This window comes from Primulina huaijiensis, chromosome 6 (assembly GCF_012295235.1).
Source record: "Primulina huaijiensis isolate GDHJ02 chromosome 6, ASM1229523v2, whole genome shotgun sequence".
NCBI classification, from domain to species: Eukaryota; Viridiplantae; Streptophyta; class Magnoliopsida; order Lamiales; family Gesneriaceae; genus Primulina; species Primulina huaijiensis.
This window is the reverse complement of record NC_133311.1, coordinates 9,690,603-9,702,564: the sequence shown is the minus strand read 5'-3', so window position 1 is coordinate 9,702,564 and position 11,962 is coordinate 9,690,603. Positions and strand designations below refer to the sequence as shown.

At 35.8% G+C, this 11,962-nt stretch overlaps 1 protein-coding gene across 1 annotated transcript; it reads right to left on the bottom strand.

Moving 5' to 3' along the window:
* Window positions 1-348: 348 nt before the first annotated feature.
* LOC140978680 (probable WRKY transcription factor 48) lies at window positions 349-2,440 on the bottom strand. Its single transcript, XM_073443877.1, has 3 exons — window positions 1,815-2,440; window positions 1,325-1,468; window positions 349-1,109 (listed from the first exon to the last, which is right to left on the bottom strand). The coding sequence occupies exons 1-3, from the start codon at window positions 2,276-2,278 to the stop codon at window positions 629-631; spliced, it is 1,089 nt and encodes a 362-aa protein (XP_073299978.1). The 5' UTR covers window positions 2,279-2,440; the 3' UTR covers window positions 349-628.
* Between the last annotated feature and the right edge of the window lie 9,522 nt (window positions 2,441-11,962).

Sequence of the window (11,962 nt, the reverse complement as noted above, 5' to 3'; positions counted from 1 at the left end):
AGCTGCACAGAAATTCCAAACAGATTGCATGGATTCACACCCAATTCTGATTCCTCTATCATTTAATTCCCCAGTTTCACAGCATTTCCAAGAATATTAATCACTCACTTACAAAATCTATACTATTTCATCAAGTCCTGTGAATTCAAAGAATAATAATCCTTCACCAAAAACCATAGAAATTAGCTAGCTAACTGCCAGAGACGACCATATCCAGAAAGAAAACCCTAACCCTAAATACTCAGGGCCATCCATCCTACTGAAAATGATCATTCATCCATTTCTTCATGCTCCCAAATGAAGTTGAAATCAGAATTATAAGAACCATAGACCAATAATAGATAGAGATTAATATACAAGGGAACATTATAATTTTAAAATAAATTGTTCCTTCATCAGTTAATTAAACTAATGATTTTACATGGTTATATAAAGAAGAAGAAAAAAGAAGAAATACAAAGAGAGAGTCTATATGTAACTATATGAAGTGGGTTCATATATAAAGAAAACCCCAAACTTCACATTCAATATATTAGTAAAATCAAGAAATAAAAACTTACCAATTAATTAACTAATAAAAACTAATTAAGGTAGCAAATTATTAATCAATGCTGATTTGATTTGATCTCTACTCCTCCTTTGGCTCCTTCAGCATTTGAGATGGCACCATATCTTGAAGAAGACCATGGTCTCTAGCCAAAGAAGAGGAAGATGGGCAAAAGGGTCTTTCTTGAATCATAGGAGAAAGAGGTAATGAATGATTAGTACTACTGCTAGTGGTGAAGCTCATAGGTAATGTTAATGGTGACAAGTTACAGATATAGGGTTGTGTTCGATGATGTTCCTGTGGCTGCTGCTGATGGCGATAGTTGTGAAACATTCGTGGTGTGATGAAATTGGATACGGAGGTAGCGCCACCGATTCCGCCTCCACCGACACCGCCAAGAGCGGTTGTTTCCGGAAGAATCCCAAAGCTGCCACGGGGCGTCATGGGGCAGGGATGTATGTGTGTACCTTCGTATGTTGTGACCACAATGGATGGATCCTCGGACGATCTTTCGACTCTTTTTTTCACCCCGCAAGATGTACTGGTGCAGCGGTAGTAGCTCCTACATTTGCATACAAAATGATCAAATTAATAATGGTTTACCAAGATTTTGTTGCGATCATTAAATATACACGAAGCATATCACTTTATTATTTCCCCATATTGGCTCGTAATTATATATTCACAGAAGCAAGAAGATATGCGAGTATATATATACATGAAAAGTTGAATAAGAAAGTGTATGTATACAATTTGCGTTCGTGTTTGAATATATACCTTGGAAAAGGGCTATTTTTCACAGCTTTCTGACCATACTTTCTCCATCTATAACCATCATCCAAGTGATCTATCTCACTCTTTGTCATGAACGCAAATCTCGGTTCTCTTGGCCTTTTTTGGTTCTTCTTTTTGAGTTTCAATCTAAAGTGTTAAAATAAAAAAATACAATAAAATAAATAGATATACCATCTTTTCTTGACTAAACAATAATTTATTGTAAAAAGAAAGGAGACAAAACAAAAAACTTATTGAGGGATCAAATCACTCAATCTTTTCACACAAAACGGATCGTGTATGTATAATAAAATTAAAGTAAGAAACCCCATTAGCCACAAAGATCTCCCCACATCTTTTCAGGGATTTTTACGAGAACATAATGATGGTGCAATCTTAATTTAGGTCGGAGGAAAATTATTCAGCCCATCTTCTTCTTGTTTTTTTTTTTTTAAAAAAAAAGAAAGAAAATGTAAAGAAAAAAACAGCTTACTGTTTCTTAATCTTATCTTGATCTTGTTGGTGCTCTTGATCTTCTTCTTCAACAGATTCAGCCCTTTTCGAATCATCATTCGCCGGTGCTGCCTCAGTGGAAGACGAGGATATAGAAGACGAATTCGGCGTAGCCGGAGTGTTGACCACCTCGGAATATTCCAGCAGCGGCGCCTGCGACGGTGACAGCTGCGAAGCAGACTGCATCGGGATCAAAGAAGGGGCCGCAATACTCTGAAGCATCAAATCATCAAACATGTAAGAAGGGTTGCCAAAATCTTGGAAGCTGGCAAAGTCTATGAACCCCAGAGAGCTTTTCTGATGATGAACAGCGGATATATCGAACAAGGCGCTGTTTGGCAGAGAAAAGCTCGTCTCGGGAATCATGGCGGACTGATCCGGAAATGCTGCTTTTTGGAGCGAATCCTCGGCTTTGATTTCAGGCTCTCCCTTCTTCTCTTCCATTGATTCTGGTTAGAAGCATGGATTCTTCGTTTGGTGGAGAGAAAGAGAGAGAGATTGTTTTTTTTTTTTTTTTTTTTTGGTTTTCTAGTGTGAAGAGAGACTTTCTTAAGGTTCCTTCTTTTTAGACAGCAAGTTGGACCCGCCAAGGTTTTTTGTTCTCTTGTACTCTCTTTATTTTTTGGTCTTTTTTTCTTTTTTTTATATAATATATATATGGTTATTATTATTTTAGTGGACTTTTATGAAAAACCCATAAATATAATTTATTGAGAGTGTTAGAATCTATAATATATACTTGAATTAAGCCTTTAATTCCGTGGACATAGATTAGGTCTAATCACTAATCGTCCTCAAGAGTTTTAATACTTCATGACTTTAATATCAAGATTAATTAAATATAATATGTTTGAGAACAATAATCTACATTTTTTTCGGGGAGAGATTTTATAAGTTTTCCTAGACACTCATATTTCAATAGTTGGTGACACTAGCTAACAATAACTTAATAATCATTAGTTTGATATATATATATATATATAACCTCTTTCGATGATCCGACAGTTTATAATTTCTCTCGATCGTTTCCAATTTGTTTCTCGAGTTTTTTTAGAAATGGATTTAAGAAATGAAGGTAGTTTTCCGGATGAATGGAAAGGACAATTATTCCGCTAGCTAGCTTTTGTATGTATCCAAACTTTGAAAAAATAAAAAACAAAATCTATCTTCTTTTTTGTTTGTTCTATTTTTTCATATTGAAATCTTTTCGACAGGAATTAACGTAGTTTTGATTTGTTTTATGAGTATGGATCATAGGTGAGAGAATTTTTAATAAAAATCGTATAATTTTGAAGATTAAACAATAATCAAGAATGATAGAATTTTTTTTTTAATGGTATGTAATTCTCCAAGAATGGAGGCTGAGTTGACCGGAAAATACCCATGACAGTTGGTACGGAAACTTAAAAACAGATGTAATAGAGAGTGGGGGGGACTGTTTCCTGTTGGCATTTAATGCTTAGCACCGACCCCAGAAAAGTTGTTCATCAAATATTGTAGACATTTTTCCTACGCGGCTCTTTAGTTTGACCGGCAACCGGGAGAATGTGAATCGGTAAACCCATGGGGTCTCTCGAATCAAGAGGCTTTCTTTGGGTGTAAATAAATGCAGTCATACTACTTTATCAGATTTATTGCTAACCTGCCTTCCGGCGAGTGGATTTTTCAATACTACATTTGGTATGTTTTCTAATTGGATGTCAAAAATGAACCCGATCCTTCTATCCGATGAGAAAAATAATGTATTTAAGTTTGTGATTTCTGGGTTCGGATGTAAATGGGTGGGGCCCAAATTCGAACCCGGAAATATTTTTTTTCCTTCTGGTGAGTTCGGGTTGACGTAGTTGACCTGAAAATAATATTAGATCAAGAAGTAACTCGAACCCACCCGACCCATCTTGTTGTTTTTTTTAAAAAAATATGTTACATAGGGTGGCTTTTTCAATTTTTGTTTCAGTTTTTAGTGTCTCTAAACTAAATTAAAGCTCAACCCAAATATCCGATAATTCTTTTATGCCTCAACTCCATTTTTTTTACTTTTCTCAGGTTGTGATGTTTGTAGACTTTTTGTCACTTTATTTTGTGATGTTTGAAGACTTTTTGAAGAGATTCTGATATTATATTTTTGAATTAAAATATTTTTATTATGTGTTTTGATTATTTATTTAATTATTATGTCAAAAAGACTACATAATGTATGTATTAATGTTGCAACAACAAAAAATAGGTTAAGAGGGCTAATTTGGGTTCGGGATTCTTATTTTTGGATGGGTTCGGATTCTGGTTGAGGCGTTTTTTATAATAACATGCTTCAACCTGACCCAACTCTACCTACTTGAATTGACACTCCTACCTATTCTTTGATAAAATTTTAGTAATTTGATCATCAATACATGATATCAATTTCTATTAGAATGCGAGAGATTCATATAATATGAAAATATTGAGATATTAGGAGAATTACTCCCCGTAGAGGATACACCAAGTCCCGACAATATTAAGTTTGTATTCCAAAATTATATTGAGATTCGAATCATCTCCCTCGCATTGATATTTTATAAGACCGTGAATTAACTGATAACATCTTTATAATATTGTTTTTCTCATACAAAAATTCGCATTTTCATCACCCAATTAATTAGTACATATAATGAATTTAAATCATATTCAAATTGATGCAATAAAGCTTAAGAATATCACATTTTATGGCGGAGAATTGGTCACGATCGACTTCGACTTAAACTAGTAAAAAAAACAATGAATTCGATTTCAGGACATCGTAGTGAAGTTGGATTTATACATGGATACAAATGGATGATTTTGATTTTGGATATTTGGATGTTTTAATTAAGCCAAAAACTTGTGTGAGACGGTCTCATGGGTCGTATTTATTAGACGAATCTCTTATTTGGGTCATCAATGAAAAAGTATTACTTTTTATGCTAAGAGTATTACTTTTTATTGTGAATATGGGTAATGTTGACCCATATCACAGATTAAGATCCGTGAGACGGTCTCACATGAGATCCACTCTTTAATTAAATGGATATGATGCTTCGTAAAGTTGGGTCCTTTCCATTGCATGATTAATATATGAAAGATCTATATGGGGAGAGAGAGAGAGACAGAGAGGGGGNGCTAGGCCCCCTCATCTTTTTAAGCTAATAATAGTTGCATTGTCCACACCATGATCAAGAGTGCACTTATTGTGATAATATCACACTAACCAAACATATTACACACTTACATATATATAGAGAAAAAATATATATTTTTTTAAATTCTTTCGGTTCGCTAAGTTTTCAAAGTTTAGTTTTGATACATTGAATTGTTCTAATTGATAATATAATATCAAAAAATATTGACTTGATATAGAATATTACTGACTTTTCAGATTTCACGTCAGCGGTCAGATCAAAATAACTGAAAATTAAAATTTAGTGTACTAAAATTAAACTTTAACAACTTAATTGAACAAAACGTCCCAAACTTGAACAATTTAATGGGAAAAAAATATTTTCCCCGTATATATACATGATTATTGATTCTATTCACTCACTATATATATTAAGGGTCCCAAAATAAAATTGTATTGTGGTTGAAAATATGCATCAAAATAAATAGCCATTAATTTTATTGTGACTGAAAAGCTCTTGATTTAATTATATATTTATGTACGTACTTGGGGAGATATAAGATTTAATATCGTACATGTATCGGATGTACTTTCTTAATAATGTTAAGGGCCAAACAAAATTTTTAAAACAAAAAAAAAAGATTTTATGGTTATTGTTCGAAAAAGAATGTCTTGCTTTCATAGGAAGCTATATCACAGTAAAATTTACGCGCACACACACATATAATTATATACGTGAATGGTTTTTGAAATTGATAATAGTTTTTATCTATAAATGGAAATCTATTGAGAAATCGGTTTTCTCGTGTTCAAAACACAGCAGAAGTTTTAAAAAATGAAATTTTGACGTTCAAATAACGTTTTTGGACACTAGTATATATGCTTTAAACAAATAAAGTATTCATAAGGTGTTTATAAATAAACTTTTTGTAAGTTAATCACTTGGCACCAAATATTCTGGGATTGGCGGAAATAGCTCTTGTAATATTCCCTACAAACGATCTTCTTGAAATCTTCTTTCTAATCAAGTCCACGATTTAAATATTTTTTTCCTCTTCTAAATTGCACTAGAAAATTTTAGAAGAATTTTTATCGTTTGAGATTAAAAGAAGGTTGACGGCTCAAACACTATAATTGTTGAAGGTGGCCGAAAATTTTGGAGAGAATGAGAGGGGAATTTTCGAAAATTGCGTGTAATGGATGCTAGGGTGGTTTGTGGTGTAAGGTCTGGAAATTCAAACGACGTAACCTGACTGCATGCGAATCTAGGGTTTTATTAAAATGCTTATTTAATGATTTTTAAATGCATGTTTATGACATGAATATGTGGTTTTATTTCATGAATTACTATATTGCATTTAATAAGGTTTTTAGCGAAATTTCACGGTCGAACGAGGAACGGAGACCGGGTACAGTTTGAGGAAAATGTTTTTATTAAATAATTATTTAATATATGATGTAACTGATTTGAAAATTTCGAAATTGGGCCCTTTGCAGTATTTTTACACGAACCATATTTTTAACGGGTAGACAATTTTTAACAAAATTGAGGACTTTTGAAGGTTCGGGTAATATTTTTGAAAATAAATATAAATGAAATATTTTAAGAGTGTGTTATTGAGCTTGGTGGACCTATTGTAATATATTTTGGGCCAAGACTCCTACACATCCTTATTAAATTTAATTAGAGGCCCAATATACACTTGTACTAATATATAACCCTACCACCAAATTAAAACCATAATCTCTCTCTCTGGCTCCCATTTTTGCAACAAAATTCAGTAGAAACGTCGTCTCGTCCTCCGGTGTTCGTAGCTCGCTTCGTTGGTCATCATTTTGCATTCGTTTTTGCATTAAACATGCCCTATACCCATTTTTTCTCATCGATCACATCACAATATGTATTTTGAATGTTTATGCATGATATTGTATCGATCTACCATTATGCACCAAATTGACATGGATTTTAGATGAAAAATATGAGGTTTCTTCACTTGTTTTATCACGTTTTTGGTTATGGTTGAAGGGGCTGCCAGCTTTGTTGGTGGGGGACGATTTAGAGAAGTTTTTGAGAAGTTCTAAGTGCTGAGACCATAGCTGGATTGTGTTGGTAGGAGGTCGATCGAAATTTTCGTACTGGTGGCTCGGTTTTGGAGAGTTTGGGTGGTTCACGTGTATTCAAGGGCATGGGGTTGAAGGTTATGGCTAGGGCAGTGCGGAATTAGTGCTGCAGCACTTGAGCATCGGAACTTGTAGGGCCGCAGCACTGATACATGGCGCCTAGGCGCTTACAAGCGCCGCAGTGCTACTCAGCCAGCGCCTAGGTGCTATTCCTGCACTTGAGAGTTTTTGATTTTGATGAGCATGGTTCGTTTTAGGTATTGATATGTCATCGTGTTCAAGGTTATTGATAGTTTAGTTGGGTCATTGTTGCGTATTTTCCGCTCGCATGCGTACAGTTGTTAAGTTTTAATATATGTGAGTAAAGTATCGTTCCCACGAGGAGTGTGTATGTAAAAATATATCAGTACTTGTAATTAAAATAGTCACGACTTTATCTAGAAAAATCAATAAAAAGTTTGGTTTCCTGAAAATTAATTAATTGCAAATAAATATTAATCTAATCACCGAATCAAGAAAATATAAATGAGAGAAAATATCTAGAAGAGTTATTTCACTAAGTTTCCACGATAATTATTCTCGGTTGGATTTATATTCATGAATTCCTATTATTTAATGGCCAAGAACATTTGATTATTTTATTTCCCTTTTCCCAGGTGACGAATAAATCGTATCATTCAAACTTCGATCTAAACATTCCTGATAAGAATCTAATTTTAAATGATAAATGTAAACGATGTTCTTACCTAGGTCTCGCTAAAGTTTTACGCCTTCCGAACGATATAAACATTCAACAATGTGTCTCTAAGGATCTATAATCATAGTTCCTCTCCCGAGTTGTAGAATTAATCAGAAATCAACAATTTATGGCCAGTAAATTGCAGTCGAATAAAAACAAGAAACACAATTAAACCAAAACGGAATTCAATCATATAAACAACCGAATCAAATTATCGTATCAACAAAGCTACAACATCCTCTAGAATCGAAAATTAGTTTTTAACGAAATCTAAACAAAAAAAAGACATGTTCGAAGTCTTAGACATTGCATCACAAGAAAATATAGGTAAAGGAATCAGATAAAAATCAGAAGTGGCGTCTCTGTCCCCAGATTCGTAGTTCTTCGTCTTTGTGATCGATCTTTGCGCTCCCGATCTTCTTCTCGTGTGTCCGCTCGTCTCTCGTGTGAAATATGCTCCAAAAACGGCCCTCCCGTTGTGAAACCCTATTCCATCTTTTTTCTTCCGTACGGGCATGTTGTTTGAAGCCCATTTGACGATTCTCCGCAGGTGCTATTGCCGCGGCGCTTGTGCTCTAGCGCCTAGGCGCTTGTTCTTCGAATATCCTAGCGCTGCGACGCTGCAGTGTGGCGCCTAGGCATTTCTTTCCATACTTGAGGCCTTAGTACTGCAGTGCTTGATCCTTGGCGCCATGGCTCTTGTCCACAAACATTTCACACTCAAAAATACCTCTAATTGACATCAAACATCCAATAGTAGTTTATCTCCTGTACGACACAAAAACAACAAATACCACGCGTAATTATGTACGAAACTAACATAATTAAAATGGATTCTCATATAATTTAAGTGCAATTCTTGCACTTATCAATAATACAGGGTTTGGTTAGGAGCTTTTAAAATATGGTTTAAGTTTGGTTAAGTTCGGACCAAAACGAGGACTCTGGTCTAAGTTTTAATAAGATTATAGAAGTTAAGATTTGAGCTAGAGTTTATGTCTAAGAAATGGTTACAATTATGTTTTTAAAGCGTTCGATAAGTGAGATTGGGAACATGTCACTTTTGCATTTGAGTATTTTAGCAGTCCTGGCAGTGCCCTGACAACTGGTTATGCATATTTAAAATGTATATGTTGATATTGAACATGGATTTTTATGCTAATGTTAGAAACACGTTGCATGCTTGGTTTTAGGAAAAGGTTTGTATATACATGAGTTTTACAAGTGATGAATATGATGACATGATTTTGGAGGAAGTGAGTTGGTTGTGACTAATACGAACACGAACACGAACACGAACACGAACAAATAAGACCAATGCTCAGTGGACAGGTAAAAATGTCGTCGATGTTCCCGTCGTCGGGTACCGTGATTATGCGTGGATGGATCCATCGACTTAGAGCTGATTCGAAAGTCACAACTAATTATCTGAATTCAATAAAGAAAAATGAACACGTATATGTTGTTACGATATGACATAATTGAAATGAATATGTTTACTTTTATGTTTATACTTTTGAAGATCATGAAACTTATGTTAATTACAGTACTTTTCACTGTTGCTTCATATGTATATGTACTTGTTATTACGGTTCAGGAGTGTTGAGTCTTTAGACTCACTAGGTGTGATTGATGCAGTTGATCATGTGGATGTGAAGACTGAAGACTGAGTAGGCGGAGCTGGGGGTGCATATGATAACCCGAGGACCTTGCATTCTTCCGCATTTTATGTTTAGGAGTCAAGGGTTTTAGACAGTAGTTTCACATGTTTATGATTTTCATTTATGCTCTAGTGATGGCAAGAATTTTAGACATTCGTTGATGATTTTTTTTTAAATAGTAACTCCTCGATAATGTCACATCTTAAGATTTCATGTAACTGCAGTTATTTTTCTAGTAAGTGATTGGATGAATTTTAAAACTCATTATTTACTTATTTAAATGTTTTTATGTGTGTGTATTTTCGGTTATAGTTTTTTTTAAAGAGTATTTCAGTAGAATTCTAGTAGTAGACGTTACAGTTGATATCAAAGCAAGGGTTCTTGTAGAGGGTTTTTCGCCACCACCAGCTTCAGAAACTCTATCGTCAAGCCTCAAGTCTATAAGTTTACATGTTTTAAATGTTTTGAAAGTTTTATGCTTTCACCTGCATGCCTACATGATATATGTTTTACAGTACATGTTTAGATGTGTATATGTTTTAAGGTAAATGATTTAAAAGCTATATTGAATTGCATGTTGGTTACGTTTAGAATTTGAATTGTATTCAGATATTATGCCTCCGAGAAGAGCTCCCAGTACAGACAGACAGGATGAAAATCCTGGAGGTGACAGAGCTTTTCCACCTCCACCACCAGGAGATCCTGCTACTTGAGCCTGGGAGGGGATTGCACATTTGTTGGAGTAGGCTCAACATGCTCCTAGACCACAGGTAGACATATATGAGCAGTTTAGAAGGCTCAACCCCAAGGAATTTAGTGGCACCACCGACCCGTTTGTGGCAGAGGGTTGAATACGATCACTAGAGATTCACTTCCAGTACTTCGACATGAGGGATGTTGACAGGGTCAGCTGTGCCACCTATATGTGCGGGATGATGCGTCTTTGTGGTGGGAAGGAGTCGCCCACGGGGTTATACTAGCTACTCTCACGTGGGATCAGTTTAAAGACCTCTTCTATTGTAAGTACTTTCCTACAGACGTCAGGGGACGTCTGACCCGAGAGTTCATGAGTCTCCAACAGGGGGAATTGTCTGTTGCAGAATTCATCCAGAAGTTCGGCAGGGGCTGCCACTTTGTGCCCATTATAGCTAGGGATGCGGCGGAGAAGTTGAGGCACTTTATGGATGGCCTCAGACCGACCATTCGCTGCGATGTCATGCTGATGAGGCCGGCGAGTTATGATGCTGCTACTTCTTGTGCCTTTCAGGCAGAGCAGGCTTTGAGAGATATCGATATAGAGATACAGAGGAAGAGACATCAAGCCCAGCAGAGCTCACATCCCAGCAAGAGACAGTTCACAGGGCCGCCAAGACAGCAGAGGCAGCAGAAGACCCAGGTATATTTTAAGAAGCCGAGGCAGCAGAAGCCCCCTCAGAATCCATGTGCCATGAGACAAGAGGAGAGGCAGCCTTGTAATCAGTGCAACCATTTCCATTACTGTAAATGCATGTGGGGGGACGTTTAGGTGCTTCATCTGCAAGGAAGATGGCCACAAACCTGCGGAATGCCCAAGGAATAAGGGACCTACAACTGGTATGGCCTATGTCATTCATGCAGAGGAGGCAGAAGCAGAGCCCGACTCGACTTTGATCACCAGTAACCTATTTTCATAGCATTTCTTTTAAAATTGCCTTGATTTCATTAAATGTTAAGTTGATTAGTAGAACTACATTTGGAGCCAAGAACTTAGAATAAAATAGGTTGCATGCTCTAATTAGATAAATTTAAGAATTTTGAGGGATTAAACTGCAAATGGCCAAACATTCAGGGTCGAAACTGAGATTTTTCGAAAATTGTTGGGTCTGTTTGGTGAGAAAATCAAAATTTTCAGGGACTCAAGTGCTAATTTTAAAATTTTGGTTCGGAAATTCTTGTTAATTCGAGAAATTCTAGGGATTTAATTGGAGAATTTTCGGTAATTATGGGTTGTATTGTTAGAATCTCTGGAATTTATTAGGCATGAACGGATTTGATGGTATATTTTGTCGCAGGAAGGTTATTTATTTAAAGGATATTTATTTAAGGTGCAGCCACATATGCACTGCTAGATTCAAGAGCTACACATTCATTTATATCTGAGACCTTTGTCAAGCGACTAAGAATTGTACCAGAGGCCATGGATTTGGGCTTCAAAGTTTCAATTCCTTCTCGTGACCAGATGTTTACCTCGAGGATAGTGAAGAATTTGGAACTTCGATTGCAGAAGAATGCTATTCAGACATATCTGATTGTGCTACCGATTCCTGAGTTTGACATCATTTTGGGCATGGAATGACTTTCGTCAAATGGAGCTTCGATAGATTTTCGGCAGAGGTCAGTATCTGTTCGACCGCCCAGCGGAAAATCTTTTATTTTTGAGGCAGCAAGGAACAAGCAGATGCCGCACATCATTTCTTGTATTTGTGCGAGGA

Coding starts and splice junctions, on each gene's coding strand:
- LOC140978680 (XM_073443877.1), bottom strand. CDS start 2,278: ATGGAAGAGAAGAAGGGAGAGCCTGAAATCAAAGCCGAGGATTCGCTC. Junction 1,469..1,814: donor CAAGATAAGATTAAGAAACA/GTAAGCTGTTTT, acceptor TTAACACTTTAG/ATTGAAACTCAAAAAGAAGA. Junction 1,110..1,324: donor AAAAATAGCCCTTTTCCAAG/GTATATATTCAA, acceptor ATGCAAATGTAG/GAGCTACTACCGCTGCACCA.